Source organism: Arvicola amphibius, chromosome 18 (assembly GCF_903992535.2).
Source record: "Arvicola amphibius chromosome 18, mArvAmp1.2, whole genome shotgun sequence".
NCBI classification, from domain to species: Eukaryota; Metazoa; Chordata; class Mammalia; order Rodentia; family Cricetidae; genus Arvicola; species Arvicola amphibius.
In genome coordinates, this window is record NC_052064.1 from 5,887,504 (window position 1) to 5,906,371 (window position 18,868).

Sequence of the window (18,868 nt, forward strand, 5' to 3'; positions counted from 1 at the left end):
GGTTACAATTTAAGCCAGTTCTTTCCTAGATCAGTGTCTGAATGAACTCTAATGCTGCTCTGCTTGGTCTTGGCAGCCATCACTGCCGTACCCCTCTCCTTATCTAGTCAATGCAGACGGCACTGTGCAGGGCTCTCTCTCGGCACCCAGGATCTGTTCTATCACGATACTTCTGACAACACCGTGACTGCTTACTTTTCTGACTTATTCTTTAGTTTTTGAGCTCCTTGAGGACTAAGGCCATGGTTTTGGTTTCTATATTCCTAGCAACCCGTATTTGTCATGTAGCAATTACCAAGAATGCACCAGAACTATATTTTTTATATAAAATATACATTATATATAAAAGATACCAAGTGATATTTTAAGGGTTTCTAGTATATATTAACTATCAATCTATGTATAATCCATAATTAATATCCATTATTACTAGGTGTTTAGTTGTGATGTGAGAATTGGGATTTTCTTAATATGTACTGTTGCCCCTTTAAATACCTGAAAAATTCACAATGTTTTTCTTAGTTAGCCTTTTCAGTTTCAGAAGTTCACCATGCAGAATCTAATGTCTATATTACCAGTTATTTGGGGTTGATTAAATTAAAGAGGTATTAGATGAGGAATGGTATAGCGCTCTATGGACATTTTATATTAATACCAAGTGTCACCAACACACGCCTATGAAGACATAAACTGCTGCTAATGCTTTTCCATTACATTAATAACCAAATATGAACAAAGGCAGATTACCATTTCCTCATTGCTGTTAGGACATAATTTGTTCCTGTTGATGGCTGACTACCTTGTGTAAAGGCCTGTAGAAATCATACTGAAGAGCCACCCACAAACATCTGATCTTTTCTATAATTCCGCTTGTAAACTATTGTGTCTGTGTCCCGTTGTTACATAAGGAGCATGTATTTGTGCTACCTTATTAAAACTGCCTTGCTTCTGACTCCAGGATTCACCAGTCGGGGTTTTATTATAAATAAGCACAATGAAATTTTGATTACGTTCTGAGGCAAGGGTCTGTCAAGGTACATTCTCACTGTTCTTGCTGATACGTTATCCAGCATAAGAAACAATATGTTTTAAGGAAAGGGATGTGCGGCAGAGAAAAATATCCATCAAATTACAGGAAGGGAAATTGGAAATGCTGTAGTCAACACATGTGATACAGGCTGGGGTTGGAGCCCAGTTACTGCGTGCAAGGTCCTAGGCTTGATTGCCAAAACACAGAAAAACACAAGTCCCAAGCCACCAGTGAGACAGACAGACAGACCAACAATGATTTGAAAGTAAAGAGTTCCTTGCATCAACTCAGATGGAAGAACTCAATTCTATTTCCAGTTATGGAAGAGTCCCATGAACAGTGGATTGCTCTAGGTACAGCTTCTGGGACTCCCCCAAAACTAGCCAGCTGTTTCCCTGATGAGTAGAGTAGAAAAGTTTTACCATCCCAAAACTGTGGAGCCTTTACTCAAGTGTGCCCCTTCTTTAACAGAGAACGGAAAGTTGTGTTCTCTGGGAGCCATGCATGCAGAAGTCGGAGCTGGGCATCGCTCCTCCATGCTCCGGGAAGAGCCCTGTTGCACATGTACCTTGAACTGGAGCACATATCCGGGTTTCAGGGTCAAATCTCGTGTTACAGCAAACCGGTCTCCATCCGACTTCCCAAACACCATGGCTGAAGGTGTGGCCGCACAGAAACTGTCGTTTTGAGCCATCCCTTCGTTGGCCAACATCAACCACACACTCATCTGATTCATAGGGTAATCAAAAGCCGGCTTCTCATAAAAGTTCTGACGGGAACAACACAAAACAGGAAGAAGACAGTGTTTCACCTCTGAAAACAGGAAGACAGTGTTACACCTCTGAAAACAGGAAGAGATGTTTGGCTCCTGACACGCGGACCACGTGTTCCTGAAAATCCAGAGCCACTAAACAAACTTAAAAAACACACTAACATTGCTTCTTGATGGTTTAACAACCAAAATTACTTTGCCACTATGTATCTAATTATTTTTAAGCATACTAACATTTTTTCTGCTATCTAGACTTCACAATCTTTCTCACATTTGAACAGAACAGTCTGTGAACCAGCAGCCCAGGATTGAACTTTCTTACTACAGAAGGGAGCACCAACAACCAAGAAAGCATGAATAATTACCCTATTCCCTGTCAGACCCTTTGTCCTTAAGGGAGTCTATTGTTCTTTCTCTGATCTACTGTGCCAACCCTCTGCATCTTGGTGTTCTGACGTGAGACATACCTGGGGCAAAGTTGGGTTGGCGATGGGGATAACCTGCTTCTGCTTCTCTGAGAGGATGATGATGTCATCGACGGCCCACTGGTCGTAGTCCTCCCCGGAGAACACGGGCTGCCACCAGCGGAACCTGGTACAAGGGGTCTTGGCGGCTGCAGGGAGCTCCAGGTAGACGAATCTGCATAAAAACAAACCCTTCATGGCTGGGAAAGCAAGGCTGTGCTGCTCTTAAAAGCCGGCAAAGTAAGTAACAAAGGTGGAAACAAGAGAAGGTTTAGCTTTATTTGATCCCTTGGCACTCCAGAGGGCTCTGAGGGTGGATAGATCACACGGGAGGCTTATGCGATAAGAAAGCTTTGTCTTCTTTTGTCCATTTCATTTGTAATTATGTTTCTACAGACTGACTCACTGGCTTCTTGGTATAAAGGTCATAACTTTCAAAAGATGTTTTTTTTTTTTATTTTATGTCTATGAGTCTTTTGCCTGCATGTATGTAAGGGCACCATGTGTGTATGTATATAATGTCCAAGCAAGCAACATCATATGGTCACAACTTTTAGAGAAAATATGTTGGGGTAAAAGTGCCTGTTGCCAAGTCTGATGACCTCTCTGATCCCCTGGGCCCACGTGGGAGGAGGGAACTAACTTCTGAAACCCAGCTGTGGCCTCAGCTTGCCCACACATGTGCACACTAATTAACAATGTAACAAAAGAGAAGAGATATCTAGGGAATCTTCTTCTCCTATTGTGTTATTACACAAAAATAGTATGTTTTAAAGTTCCAAAGTAACCTTTGTTCCTGGTAAAAAAATATAAATTGTGGATTTAAGATGAACCATAATCATCAATAAATAACATGAGGTTGGGCTCTATTAAAATTTTAATGTGTACCATCAGTTTATAAATTATTATATACACAATTTATAATACATACAACTATATGTAAATTTTAGGTAGCAAAATACATTTGATTTGTAAGAATTTGATATGCATTTCCTTCAACATTTTTTCAACACAAAACCTCATTACAATATGTAGAACAGGATATTAAAATAAATTAATACTGATTTGTGGTAATATATAAAGAAGAACCTCTGTCTATATTAGAGATAAGAGATTATAAAACAGATTCTCTAAAAATGGTATTTTTTGAGTAGTTTTGTTATGTTCATATGAATTAAAATGAATTTCAAACACGACATAATCACAAAAGAACTAAGTTTAAATACTTATAAACAGGCTGACTGCCTGGTGGGCATCACTAATCAGCCACTCGTGAGCAGCTGGCTGTCAGCTGTGCTGTTTCACTGTGTGTATTCTTGAGCTGGCCGAATCAACCCCTGGATAGGTCTGTGGAAAGGTTTGAGAATCTGAACGCTAAAGACTGGGTCACACACTGCCGAGGACCACCCCAGAGCACAGTCATATGAAAACTCAGAATAAATTTCTCCTGTAACAGATGAACATGTTTTGTGTGTGCCTAGAACGGAAGCAAAAATCCCCAAATGTGAGACGAGCATGGGACTTTGCTGTAGCCCAGAATGCCTTTGGGTGGCAATGGCTAGTAATTGTCTCGTAGTCAAAAATCTCCCCAAATCTCTAGAAACAGTTTTAAAAGAGGATTTTTGTTTTTGAGATAAGGTCTCATGGTAGTGTTAGCTGCTTTTGGAAGTCAGGAAGTTCCTCCTGCTTGATCTTCTAATTGCTTTGGTTTCCAGCTTATGCTACCATATCCAACTAACAGCTCTGAAAAAAAATTAAATGCGAGCACACATGTTTTTTGTTTAATGACTTAGATGAAAATTGTCTATTCTTGGCTTTCCTGTCAAATCTTTAATGAGTTTTTCTGTTTGGGGAACTGTCAACATTTCAGAGACACGTGAGTAACAGCTGAATATTTACCACCCCTGGAATAACAACTGAATATCTACCACCCCTGGAACAGCGCGGCCGGCCCACCAGCGGGGGGTTACCTGGGTTTGCTGAAGTCGGAGAAGTACATCTCTGCCAGCAGGTGCCACTGGATGCCCCCGTTGTTGCTGTACTGGAGGAGGACCCCCTCTTCTCTGCTGTCAGGCTTGTTGCACGCAGTGTTCTCTCCGCCTATCTGGATGTAAAACTGGACAAAGTCCACCCAGGATGTGTCCAGATCCCAGCTCACCAGTTGTCTTTGCCCGGCCTTTCCAAAAGACAGAAAAACCTTAGTCAGTGATCTGGGAGCTCTCTGGCATTTTACAGCTTGGTTTCAAGTCCCCGCGAGCACCCTACATTACAGAAGACAGTTCTGATTCCGGTTAAGAGCGAGCTCTGCTCTTCTCTTGTCTCTGCTGTGGTGTGGTTCCTGCTCCCGGATCACTCACTTCACCTCTCCATCACTGATACCCAGACCCAGCTGGGAGACTCTTGAGAATTCCCTACTGTAGCAAGAGTACTAAAAAAAATAGAGCAAAACTACTCAAAACACTTTCAGTCCTTGCCTTGTAAGCCTCCCATCTAATGCAGGAGTAACAGAGAAGAAAGACAGTGGACTGGCTGCATGGTTCATGAGCATATCTATGCTTATGAATAAAAAGGCCTGAAGACAACCCTGGAAACCAACGCTTAGACAATACCACATTTGTTGTGTTATTTATTTGTTTGTTTGTTTGTTTGTTTTAGGCAGGGTCTCTCACTGGCTTGGAACTTGCCAACTAGGCTAGTCTGGTCGACCGTTGAGCTCTAAGGATATGCCTGTCTCTACCTCCCCAGTGTTGAGAATACAAGTATGTACCACCCTGTCCGCTCTTATTTTAATCAATTAATTTTATAATTATTATTTTTTGAAACAGAGTCTCACTATGTAGATTTGTCTGTCCTGGAACTCTTATGTAGACCTCAAACTCACAGAATCCACCTGCCTCTGCCTTCCAACTCTGAAAGGCCTGTGTTGTTATGCCTGGATAGAATTTTGTTTATCATGTGGGTTCTGGGGTTTGAAACCAGGTCCCTGTGCTTAAAAGGCAAGCATTTCTGACTAAGCCTGATACTATGACTCACGTGTGCACTGGCTGGAGCTGGGTTTGGCTCTTGGTCTTTTATTCATTCTGTTCAAGGTGTGTGGCCTTTCTGAGTTTCATAGGTGTGGTGTTGGCAATCCTTCCTTCCTTACAGAAATGTGATAACTGGATTAAACCACATGTGTTATGTGTAAGTTGTCTGATGCACTACATGTATTTCTGAAGGTGTATTTGCCTCAGAGAGCCGCTCACGGCTCTTATCTCCAGAGCAAGTTACGGTGAATTGGGCAAGACAGAAACTTCTTGACAAAAAGGGAGTCTTCGGGTCTCTCCATCTGCTTTGCTTACCCTCAGGCAGAGGCATTGGGGGGAGCCATATAAGTAAGTGTCTAACCACCCAACAGTCTCTTATATTTTAACATGTGAAAAATGTCCAGAAATCCAGTAGCTCACTTCCTTCTCTTGCTGTGCCCCTGTAGGTCAGCCAGCTGGTCAGACACAGATTGACAAGAGGTTGTCCCTCCTGTCCTGTGTAATGACTTCAAGATAAGGTGGTACAGGAAGGCTGATCATGAGAGTCTCCCACATAGTTAGGTTTTTACCAGAGTTAATCAGAAGACTTTTCTGGACTTGGAGGGCACATGGGAATTTGACTAGAGATCAGGAAGGAAAACTGAGGCAATACATGTAGACTAGAGGGAAAACCCCAATGCTCACACTGAGCCCCAGTTTCATCTCCTGAGTTCACCGAGGGAGAGTTCTTCTGCCACAGAAAGTGACAGGGTAATTATCTGCAGAATAATTAAAGAAGTATACTGCTATCAAGAATTCTAAAGCCAGTTAAGAGTCCAAAAGAAGCCAGGATGCCTGCCTGCAAGGGAGATGTCACTGATTCCAATGTGGGCTCATTCTTTAAACCTTCCCATTTCTAGTATGATGTGAGGAACTCTTGTATTTGCTTTGTACCGTCTTAAACTGTTTGTCTGAAATGTGGTAGATGAGAAACACCCAGTTCTTTCATACCCCAGGACCACAGCAAGCAGAGCGATGTTTGGGAGAAAAAGCAAGAGTTAGCAGGTTGATTTCAACCTAGCAAAAAATCTATGAAAAACGCAGAATGTGGAAATGAGCCAGGAGGATAAGGCTCTGATGTGAGAATTATACAAATCCAATCATCACAATTAGCTGTTTGGAACAAGGGTCTGTTGTGAACCTACCACGCAGGCTTGTTCTTCTACGTGATAAGTTAGTCCCTAGGGGTTTGGAAACCACTTTGGTTGGACTTTTAGAAATGGTGGGAAATATCACACGCATGTTTAGCTTGGCACTGAAAGTGTGTTTTTATAGATAAATAGCAAATATCATTTCTTTTGTTCAGGGACCTGAAATGCTGAACATTATTTCAAAGAAATTAAGAGAAAAAGAAAAAAGTCTCATGATAATTTTTTGGTCAGAATTCAGAATATGATGGAATTATTGCTTTGAAGTTTTCCTACTTTTCTCTGGTCTAAGGATTCATGCACATATGTGTACACACACACACACACACACACACATGTGATGTGTGTCTGTATCCATGTGTTAGAGTAACAGGCTAAATGAGCATGTTTCCATTTCCAGAGTGGGAAAACGATTCTCCACAGTTGATTTGAAATGCTGTGAGAAACCCTTCAGACATCCTACTATTTTCGTATCTTAGAGTCTATATGGGAGGTATGGTTTTTAGAAGAAAAATAAGCTAGAGGTAAAATGGCCCCCTACTTTAAGTGGTCAGCTGAAATACATCAAATCTTACCAGATGGGAGGTAACAGAACTAACAGATCCTCTAAAGAGCTGTGAATTTTCACCTCTCATCTCATTGGTTTTCTTTATTGAAAATGCCACAAGGGTCAAACTTCTCTTATATTTACTTGAAAGCAACCACTCCTTTAGAATCTCTCCTTTTAGTCAAATCAACTAATTCTATAATAACTGTGTCACACAAAACACCACGAAAAGAAGCCATATAGTGTGGCAGACTCAATATGACAATTGTGGCTGCAGGCCAACTGATCACATGCTGAGGTCCCTTTGGTCACATGGACATTTAATAATTCCAGACCTACTTAGTCCTCTGGGTGTTTATCGATACATAAACCTAGACTATGACAAGCATTCTGGAGCTGGTCACTTTATCTGGAGCTCAGCCCAGCTAGTGCTTTCTGCCTGGTCCCGTGAGAAGGGCAGGAAGAGTACACCAGCTACATATCACCTCAGAAAGGCTAAGAAGACAATGCCTAGGATAGTCTGCCCTAGCTCCTGCAAGATGCACGGAGACAGATCTTTCGGCAGGATATGGCGTGGGCGTGGCTTATGTGAATGCAGGGTAGGTGGGAAGCAGGGCGGCAGACTCAGGGCAAAGGCAGGAAACCAAAGACAACCTTCAGCTGTGGGAGCTTCCCAGATGGAAAGCCAATACCATAGATGCGGGTGAGGGAGGCGGTCAGAGAGCAGCCTGGATGCAGTGGCTGGAGAAGCAGAGGATGGAGGGATTTTAGAGACATCAACTTAGGGAGGTGGGCACGTGACTTCGAGCTCTTCCTTTGCTGCCTGCTCAATGCTCAGCTACGTGTTTCAGGTCTCTCCCAAGCTATCCAGCACACAGCCTGGTTACTGCAGGCGGGGATCTCTACACCACTCCTCCCGCATCACCGAGGAGCCAACCGGAAACCCTCCCTGCTTTCCCTCTGGAAATAAGTGATGACTCTTCTCTCATGGTGATAGTCAACCAGACACTGGATAGGAAAACAGTCTGTGAGTAGCTGAGTCATTGCTATTCCCGAGCTCAGGCCCTCCTAAGTTTCCCTTATTCTGATTACATGGAAATCACTTTCTCCTCTTTTAGTTCAGGATGAAAATTTCTACTTAGAATTCTAAACAGATAGTTGCTACTAGAGAAAAATAGGGAAAAGAAAGGTCCTGAGATATTTTTACAGAAGCCCAGAGGGGAAGGCTGTACCGAGAGATGAAGGGAAATTTGCACCTTTGAAATGATGATTTTTGAGTAGAAGGGCATATGTGGAGGGAAATTCAATGGGACCGTTTTATAATTTCCTCTCATAAAAAATAACACTGATGACTAACGCTTCTTGTTCCCCACACGGCTCTCTTCTTCACCTACACTAACCTACTCATTGCACCCAGCACTTTGCTTTACAGACAGGAATACTGAAATACAGAGAAATAACTCCACAAGGCAACCTCCACACGAGCTCTGGCACGTGGCACACCCAGACAGTCTGACTGTAGAAAAGACAATTTTGGGTCAAGTGGATGGAATACGGATCTGCCACCCAGGACACTTTTATGTTTGAAACGTCCGTGTATGCATAGGCACACATTTGCCGGTGAAATATTTATAATCTTATTTTAAAGCAGATGCTGACAGCAAGCACAGCTTCCCTTCTGCGAAGCCATGTTTCTACTGTACACTGGTCCCTTACAGACAATGATCTCTAGAGACCGTGACGGTAGGATTGTCCGTGTCAGCAGCCAGGACACATGGAGTAGATCCATCCTGATTTGCATCCTTTCCTGTCTTGTTTCCTTGTAGATTCTTCGCTTCACACCTACATCAGAACAAAACTTGAACCTATTTTTGCACTTGCATGAATTAATTTTTCTTGGATTTCTGCCCAAACAAAACCTACTCTGTATGAGCCCTGTGGTATATCGTCCACACCTGTCTGCTTGCTATAGGATGTAAATGAAGTGAGACAATTCTAATTGTACCGGAATTGGTGACTGTAATCCTTCTATAAAGAGACGGTGTTAAGCACTTCCCATCCTGAAGACAGTTGCCCATGCTGAGGGCTAGAAGTGTCCCTCAGGTTGGCGCCCACTCCCTGTCTTTTCTGTTTTCACTGGAGATGAACCAGAGCAGAGTGCAGAAGATGTCTGCCAGGATGATAGCATAGGAGGAGAGGAAGGGGGCTCCCCTCTTATCCTCAACAAATCACCGTGGATTGGGGTGCTCAAAGAGAATTAGTTGTTGCAGTTCTGCCAGTGGCTGGTATCTGAGTTCCTTGTTGTCGTTTACCAATGTGTATGCCTAATTGGGTGCTACCACCAGGAAAGCTGAACGTTTCAAGAACAAGATTGATGAAGCATTCTACACCAGTGGAGCCTACCAGTAGTCACCAAACTAAGATAGAATAGCCCTGGAGCTATGGTTGCTCAACAGTCAGCCCCCTCCCTCCAGGAAGGGCTCTGTATCCACTCCCTTCCTCTCTTCACTCTTACTTCCTCCAACCAGAGTCCTGAGATTCACTATCCATCTCTCATCCTAGGCGTATCCTCTCACAGAGTCTAAAAGGGCGGAGCGAGGACAGGTTAAAAGCCTGTTCTAGTCAACAGCCTTCAAGACAGAAGCCCGCACAGCACTGGGCTACAGAAAAGCAACGGGGTTTAAATGAAGTGTAAGAGCCTTGGTGGGTGAGGGGATCTGGGATGTCACTCCGTGGCAAGATGCTTGCCCACCATGTCCAGAGTTTGTCCGTTCTGTCCCAGCACTGCACAGAAAAAAAAAAAAAACAAGAGTACTAGGAACTCTAAACTGGCTTAACCTGTATTTGTAGTAATCCATATCAATAATAAGATGGGTTTCCCAATGTCACAATGGCACCGGCACACGGCTAAGCCCAGTCAAGGGCATGAAGAATAGTAAAACCATTCCCTGTTTGTACCTGTGGAGTTCAGCACGCCTGCGAACAAGTCTCACGTCAAACCAGCCACTGCCTTGATGGCTCGTTCTGACTTCTGGGCATACCTTACTGAAGTAGAGAGACGATCCAGAAGAAATGACCCCACAGCCTTGCTCGGGCTTTACAATTTCTCCGCCGATAACTTCCTGCCAGTCAGACTCCCAACCGTTTGGGTTCTCAAAATCGGACATAATCGTAGAAGGAAGAGCAGCTTCTGGGAGGCACTCAGTCCCTTGGTATCCCTGGTCACACCTATGAGAACAGTGAAAATAACCCAGTCATTAGCGACACAAGGCTCTCCTAGTTGAGGCAGCCCACATGCCATGTTCCCCTAGGTCCCATCCTTATGCAGATCTTTCTGCAGTATTAATGTACATATGATACGGTACTATCTTCAGTTTTTCACGTTCTTCAAAATGGTAGAATCTTTAGTTACAGGTATTATGTTAAAATTGTGAGAATTTAAGATTAGAAGTAACGAAAGACACATGGGCTTATGTTTGTGCCAGAGAGACTGGGATTTCCCCACTACTTTAGATATTATATATGTAGGTTCATGTATTCAACTAACATGTCACTCTTGTGATGTTTTATAGCTCTGATTAAGTCACATAGTTTGGGGTTTTTGTATCCAAGTGTGGTCACTTTCTTCCCATTTGCACAATCTTGAGCTTCAAGCGAAGCAGCGTAGCAGAGGGTGTAGCAGAATGTTTGACTGAGGATGACGAGGAGTGGGTGGGAACTAACAGCCAGGCTTTCAGGTTAACCCAGCAGGCCTGCTCTTGAGTTCAGCTTTAGAGGTTTAGAGTCTATATGATATATGGCTTTGCATTCCTGTAACAGTTCTTTTACATGAAAAATAAGAACAGAAGGGAGACTCACTTCCTTTTGGCTCTTTTGTTATGTCTGAGTCTTTGCAGTGGCTGGGAAAATAACCTCCAGGAAGAACCCACAGACACAAACTCAGGAGTGGGTCATGCTCTCAGGAGCACATACCTGCACATGCCGTGGTCACACGAGCCATGCCCATTGCACATGTTGGGGCACTGCTGCCCAATGTAGATGCTGTCCAAAGCCCACTCATCCTGCGCTGTGTAGTAGCTCTGACTCCAGCGGAAGCGGGTGGCACTGGACCTAGGAACAAAGCAGAAAACATCAGTTCAACTGTGGCATTTCTCCCTAAGAAGACCAGAGTACAGCACCTTTCTGAAAACAAACCCTCCAGAACTTCTACTTAGGATCCCAATATTTCTTTAGCTTAATTTCTACTCTATTACTTTACAATTTAGCAATTCTGTCATGAGAGAAAGTTGAAAAGGAGGCTGATATATCATGCTTTAATCTTAATTTAGTTGAAGCATTTTAAAGGAAAATAGTGGGCCAGACTTTCTGTTGTTACTCAAAATTTGATTCTGGAAATAAAGAAATAACATTCAAAAATAAAAGCTACCCATTAAATAAAACATGTCTCTCACAGGTGAGAAGATGAAATATTTTACTCCAAGTAATACAATTTCTCTGAACAGGCACACTAGTGTTATCGGAAGACTTTGGTTCAGAATAGAAAATAAAACCTTTAGAGTACAATTTTGGGGCTGAGAAGACACGCTGAGAAGTTATATCTAGCAAGAAGATCTGCACATGAAGGTGTGCTTATTTCTGAAACACAAGCTTGCTTGAGTTTCGACCTTAAATAGAGATGAAAAGTTAAACACAAACACTTAGGGTCTTAGTTTATTGACATCAGAGTCTAAAGAAGATATTTTGAAAGTCATATAAAAAAGGCTCAGGATCAATGATTACTTGAAAACATTTTTTTTTTAAAAATTACAGAGAAAATTTCACCTGTAGGAATTGGAATTTTCAGAGATCTGTGTTCTTGTTATTCAAGGTGCTAAAACAGCCACACCAACAGCAGCGGTAGCAACACAGAATTACGCAGAATTCTTGTGAGTCTTAGCTCTGCTGATTGGATCATCCCCTAGCACACTATAAACACATTTGCTTTGCCTCTGAATGATCCATAATAATCTGCCCCAATTACACATATTAATCACACCACAAGTACACAACAGACTGCTAAAATTCAGACTAAGCTTTTATTTTATTTTATTTGTGGGTTTATTTTTTTCAATGCTCTGTTGCTAATAGCTTGTGTTTTCATACATAGTAGGGTGAATTCCAGGGTTTACTGAGGGCCTCCAGTAGACTGGGGTTTATTTGCATATCAATACCTATCATGGGACATAAGACAGAGACACCTCTATGGTAGTAGGTTCATGTTTGTAATTTAACAGCCATCCTGATTTTCATAGTTCCATTACAAACTGTCTTTTAGAAAAGCCTACAATGAGTGTAGATTCCTGTACAGTACTGAGGTGATTTGAATAAAAATAGCTCCCATATATTTGAAAGCAGGGCCTTCAGGGAGTGGCACGACTTGAGAGGAAGTAGGAAGCGTGGACTTATGTCACTGGGGATGGGCTTTGAGGTTTCAAAAGCCCACGCTTGGCCCACAGCCTCTTTCTTCCTGCTGCTGTGGATCCAGATGTAGAACTCTCAGCTACTCCCAGCACCGTGTCTGCCTGAACAGAATGCCGCCACGCTCCCCACCATGACGATAATGGGCTAAACCCCTGAAACTGTAAGCAAGACCCAGTTAAATGCTTTCTTTTATAAGAGTTGCTGTGGTCACGGTGTCTTATCACAGCAATAGAATGCTAAGACAAGCATAGTGCCCTACAGAATTGAACCAAACAAAACTCATGGAGGCTACCACCATGAAAAGGAGAGATGCTCTATTCTTTTTAAACTGATTATAATCTGAGTCATGTCCAGAGTCCCAGCTGACTCGTCATGGTCTTTCAGAGATAAGCACAGCACAGAATAAATTAAGTGCTCAAAAAACCCAGTGTGCTAAAAATGAGTCAAATGGGCACGAAGAGGAGTCTGTGTCTACCTCCCAGAGGCAGTGGACTGAAGAATTCACGGGAGTCAGGGAATAGACTCCTTTGACTCCAGCCCAGCAGAAGTGTGATCTTAAGCGAGAAATCCAAACTGTCAGAGCCTTTTAGTTCCTCGCTTCTCGGAAAAAGGTTTGGACAAATTGATTTTTAGAATCCCTTGAAGTGTCTGACTCTGAAGAGGTAGGTTGTTATCTTTATGGTGACATGCCTTTACAGTACTGAGGAAAATAGTATTTCGAGGTTTTCTACTTTCAGTACTAAAGCAGGGTGCAGGTGTTGAGAAACTCCTCTTAGTTTCCAGTTTATATTCTTACAGTCACACGTGCGTTCAAAGATCTTTCCCTAAGGAACTGATCTTTACGCTCATGTACCCTTGAAGAGGAATGTCCTTGCCATAGGAAGTTTAATGTTATTTCACTTAAATATACTCCACATATGATGCCAATTAACAGAAAAGCCAGAAAAAAGAGGTTGAATATTTGATTGATTTTTAATGAGAAAAAAATTAACCGTGTGAGCCACTTCTAGCTGATCACAAGAGGAAAGATGAGGTGTGATCACACTGACTCACAGGTGCACCATTGCTCAATGCTGTCCTCAACACAAATACTTCATTTGTCAATACATTCTACCATTGGTCTGTCTGTCTGTCTGTCCGTCTGTCTGTCTGTCTGTCTTTCTGTCCATCTATCTATCCATCCATCCATCCACCCACCCATCCATTCACCTGCCCATCCATCCATCCATCCATCCATCCATCCATCCATCCAATCAATCCATCCACCTACCACCCTTCCATCCATCTGCCCATCCATCCATCCATCCATCCATCCATCCATCCATCCATCCATCCATCCATCCAATCAATCCATCCACCTACCCACCCTTCCATCCATCTGCCCATCCATCCATCCATCCATCCATCCATCCATCCATCCATCCATCCATCCACCTATCCACACACCCACCCACCCATCCGTCCATCTATCCCTGAAGAGGTCACACAATAACACTGACTTGCGTAAAATCCAAACTTCAAACTCCATGGATTTCTAAAAGCAGCAGAACTTGAGGCAATACCCACTCCTTCCATAAACTTCACGACCAAAGCATACTGGCACTCACTCATTTCTCCATGCTTATGTAACTGAAGAATCAAGGTAAATGAAGGCTAGCTAAATTGTATTTTCCACCTTTAGAGTTCCCGTAATTACATTTGCCCAATTATTCTGAAACTCACGCAGTCATTAGGTGTTGATTTGTTTATGAAGTCCGCAACTGACAGCTGTTTGGGTCTCATTAGGCCCTGTTCTTATGTAAATGTCCCTCATAAAAATGAAATTAATTTTCATTGGGTAACAAATGTTCAGTTCGTATACAGTGTGATTTCTCTGAGCAGGTGTATCCAGGAGCCATTTCCACTTGACAGTTATCCAATCGAACACCTTTTCCAAAGTTAACATACCTAGGATATTGCAAGGACCATGCTTGCTTTAGTGTATTTAATTTATATTTGTATACATGTTTGAATCAAAACAATAGAGCAATGATTTGGTCAGAAAAATAACACTGCTTCAAACCAAACTCCCTCTTTCCCCAATAGAATGCTATTTGCAAAAACCTTGAAATAGGCATTATAAAAAATTACCAAGGATGCTGTGTAGACAAAATAAATTTAATCCTTATGGTAGAGACTTTAATCATTATATTCTCAGAAAAAATGGCAATAACCAGCATAAAACTTTCTTATGTAGAAATAATATTTAGATCAGCCATGAGTCAAGGGGAATAAATACTATATATACTGGGATGTTTGTTTTTTAAAATAACATTTCACTTTTCCCTCCCAAGGAGGCTAAAGGAAACTGGGAAAGCAGAATCTGATGACAGAGTACATGTGCTTAAAGGAACATGGCAACAGGAATAATATTCTCTTTTGTTTGAGAGTAACATATTTACAAAAGTTTTAGTTGGCATACAAAGTAAGTTTCATATACACATACATGGCATTTTGCTCATATTTTCCACCTACCACTTTCCCTTTTTCTTTTTTTTTTATGATTAAGGTTTATTGAAATTTACCAACAGGAAGCTAGCAGGGAAGATAAACTTACTAACCAGGGAGCTAATAGGAAAGAGATCTCACTAACAAGGTAGACTATCCACTGGCATCCAGGAAAACAAACAAGTTCCTGAGAACTGTCAGTGTCAAGGGTGTTAATCCAGAGCCACAGGAACATGTGGTCAACAGACCTGCCTGCGAGCTTTGACAAGAGATGCTTAGACCAAGTGCATCCTCATTACCCCCGTGAACCCTGCATGTTACCCTGTCTCTGAGCATGCAGGCAAAAAGCAAGTCCTCCTCTAGAAAAACCTAGTTATCCCTCCTCTCACTTTCCTTTTTTCTGCTTCCTGCTAGATCCCTTCCTGACCCCAAATAGGTTCCCTTCTGTTTTCATATCGTATGTTCACATATGTGTCTTCCAGTATGCCATCTTTTTAGTACGTTGGTGTGCTTTGAATCAAAATTCTATTTAACTTTCTAACATTCCATGAAGATAATACTAATAAGCATACTATAGGACAGATGCTCTAATGAATGTACAGAGTCTAAGCGTCATGACATTTCTCTTCAACACTGATGAAGAGTAACCTGTTCTGAATCAGACCTGGTGGTATGGTAGTTAAGAGCACTGGTTGCTCTTCCAGAGAACCTGGGTTTGATTCCCAGAATCCACTGTCAGTAACTCCAGGTCCAGGAGACCTAAGGCCATCTTCTGGCCTCTGAGGGCACCAGGCACAGGGGGCGCAAAGACAAAATTCAGCCAAAACGCTCATGCATGGAAAGACTAAAAAGGAATGGTGGCTTGGAATGTTTCTAGGCATAAAAAAATTTCTACAACACACAACAAAATATTATCTTAAGATAATCATTTTAAAATCGAGTCACATATGCCAGTGAGTCAAATCACTTGGTGATTTTCTTAATAATGAAAGAAATAAATTTAATTATGCAGCAACGAAGACCGAAAGCCCCGAGGAGCTTGCGCTCAGAGCGATCAGTGTTTCAATTGTTTGAGGTGTTGTTTTACATATGCTTTCACTGAAATACACGCTTGGAATATCATTGAAATTAAATAAAAATCTTGATTACATTCCCAGCAGTAGACACAAAAGAGTAGAATAGTAAAGAAAGCAAGGACTTATTACACAAAGCATCAATAGAGCATCTTGGAAATGGCTCACAGTGGGACATAAAAAAAAAAAAACACCTGTGGAAATCAAATTTCAAGCTTCTTATTCCAACTGACATAATGATGTACTCTACAAACAATCAAGGAGTCATTCTAACACAGAGCAGCCACTCAGTCGTCACCAGAAGTTACCAAGCAATTCTGGGTTGTCACCTGTCCGTTGCCTTTGGGAAGTGCCTAACTTTTATACAGAAAACAATCGGAGAAAGATCTGTTTAGTTATTTTCTCTTCATAAGAAGTGCATCGAAGGCGTATGCCTTCAATAGGAAAATACAATGCTGGTCTTGATTATGCTTTTTCTTCTACACATAAATCAGAATCTTAGACGTCCAGGGTGAGGAGCCTCTAAGATAAACTAATGGCAGTCTACACATCCACAGGATTCTACCTTGAAGAGGGGGGTGGTGACAGCAAGGATCATGTGACTGGTTGAGCACTGGTGGAGTTACATTGAGGATTCAGACCTAATCTGCAGTCTGAGACTTTTCTTTGGGCAAACTTATGCTGACAAAAGGCTTTAAATATTATCCGTAACACTGAATGAAAAAAAAAGACACTGATATTGCAATGTTTTGACTGACCAGACTAAGATGAAGAAAAAATGTAGTCTGTAAAGAACTACTGTAATTTTTTTCTTCCTCTTCTTGATTGTTCTTTCTTCCTTGTTTACTGAGGCTTCTTCTTCCCAAGGGATGATTTCTATTGTTACTAAAAAAAAAAATGTGACTAGAAAAAGAATGTGTGCCAAACTTTTGATATAAAGTTAGGCCTTGCAATGAGAAAATAAACTCGCCATCCGAACTACTTGGATTTCTAGACCCCTTGTGTCATTCCATTTCGAGAGTCAAATGTAAAGAAGTAGGCTCCTCGAGCTTTGCCACAGAAGCAAAATTCTGGGGGTAAGAAGAGAGATCAGAAACATTGGAAAAACAAATTTTCATATTTCTCATTAACTCCATTTTCCAAAAACCTGAGTATATAAGCAAGATTAGGCGTCTGAACAGAGAGAAAGCAATCTTACTATCTGCTGAGCTTATCTTCACACTTAAGTTACCATAATAGGATAAAAGTGGGAGGAACGGCCATGTTTAGGACGCTGTTGCTCACCAGGTTTTCTGGGGAAGAAGCACAATGACTCTCCTCCACTGTGTGAACTCACTGGCATGGTAAATACTGGCAGATGTAAATTCTTGGCAACTTGGCATACCAGGAAGGCATTCCTGAAAGAGACGCAGAAGTTAAATTCAGTTTCCCTTCGTCTGCTGCAGATGTCTCCTCTCCTACAGCAAGAGAAAAAGACCATAGAGAACGCTAAGGCCACAGTCTCAGCTACTGGCACTAGGGACCAAATTCGTCATTTTTTTTCTTCTGTGACATTAAAAACGTTTGGGAAGAAATTACAACTGAGATGTCATCATAGAATTAAACATCTTTCCGTTCTCACCACAAATAGGAATGAAGATTAATTTCGATCTATTAACATAATTAGCATTTATAAAACTTATCCTTTGTTTTAAATTTTTGCATTTATGGCAATGTCAGATTATAAGAGTGTGCATGCGTCATATGTAAAGTAGATTTATTGCAAAATTTACATTATAGTTCTTATGTGTTTGTTTCTAAGGTCAGAAGCCAACTCATTCCTTACCTAGACAACCCCTGGTTGGGAAAAGGAGAGCTCAAAACATGCCGTAGGGGAGGAAAAGCCATGCTTTCAGAGAAAGGGAGCTGGAGAAATAAGACTTGATACAGTGTCCAAGAGTATCCAGTCTTGGCTACACTTATTTCTTTTGTTTGCAATTGCTCTTTGGTATCTGATACTTCTGGGAAAGGGTGTCTCTTTGTGTTGGTTCTAACTTGATGTCAATTTTAGATTGTATAATACTGATTAAGGAAGAAGGCAGCCATTGCAAGGGTCAGAGAAAGCATACGTACTTCCTGTACGAGGTGCCATGTAAGGCCGTGGTTGGCTGAGAACTCCAGCTTCACCTGGTTGTCAATGTCAGCCGTGTATTTCTGGCCACACCCCATCACCAGGCTAAACTGAATCATATAGGAGGCTCCGATCTGCATTGACTGTGTCTCCACATAGCGCATGCTTGAGGCCAGTTTAGAATCTCCTGTAAAACTGAAGGAAACAAGGTGGGAGTCAGAAACTTCCACAGACAGATGTATCAGAGAAGGACTGAGGTGTCATTCTGTATGTCCAAGCACTTTCCATTGATTTATTTAAACTTTGTCAAGCTGTAGAATAGATTTCAGTAAGTCTAATAAATCCACTTAAAACAAAGAAAACCTTTAAAAATGCTAACATGTGTGGGCTGTCAGGTGTATCTGAAATTGAGAATTTATATATTTTCATTAATTTTGGTAGCTGGAATCTACCTGAATGAAACAATTCTAAATGCAAAGATAATTTTAGAAAAACATGGTGAATATTAAATGATTACTTTTATTACTAGTTGGTAGTAATCTCAGAACCAAATTAGAGGGACACGGGAAAGCTTATGTAACCTGTAATAGGCAGCTGACAGAATACCCTATATTTTAAATATTAATAAAGGTAATACAAATATATTAAAATTTGTATTATGATTAAGTTTCAATACCATCCACAAAACACCACAGAATGACATGGACCAGAA

General features: G+C 41.5%; 1 protein-coding gene across 1 annotated transcript in view; it reads right to left on the reverse strand.

Moving 5' to 3' along the window:
• Positions 1-18,868, reverse strand: part of Reln (reelin) — a 429,856-nt gene that overhangs the window by 100,468 nt on the left and 310,520 nt on the right. The window contains exons 21-27 of the mRNA XM_038315201.1: positions 18,159-18,351; positions 17,331-17,443; positions 10,999-11,136; positions 10,068-10,254; positions 4,237-4,442; positions 2,270-2,441; positions 1,599-1,799 (exon numbers count right to left, since the gene is read on the reverse strand). Coding sequence (XP_038171129.1) covers positions 1,599-1,799; positions 2,270-2,441; positions 4,237-4,442; positions 10,068-10,254; positions 10,999-11,136; positions 17,331-17,443; positions 18,159-18,351 — 1,210 coding nt within the window. The remainder of the gene's footprint in view (positions 1-1,598; positions 1,800-2,269; positions 2,442-4,236; positions 4,443-10,067; positions 10,255-10,998; positions 11,137-17,330; positions 17,444-18,158; positions 18,352-18,868) is intronic.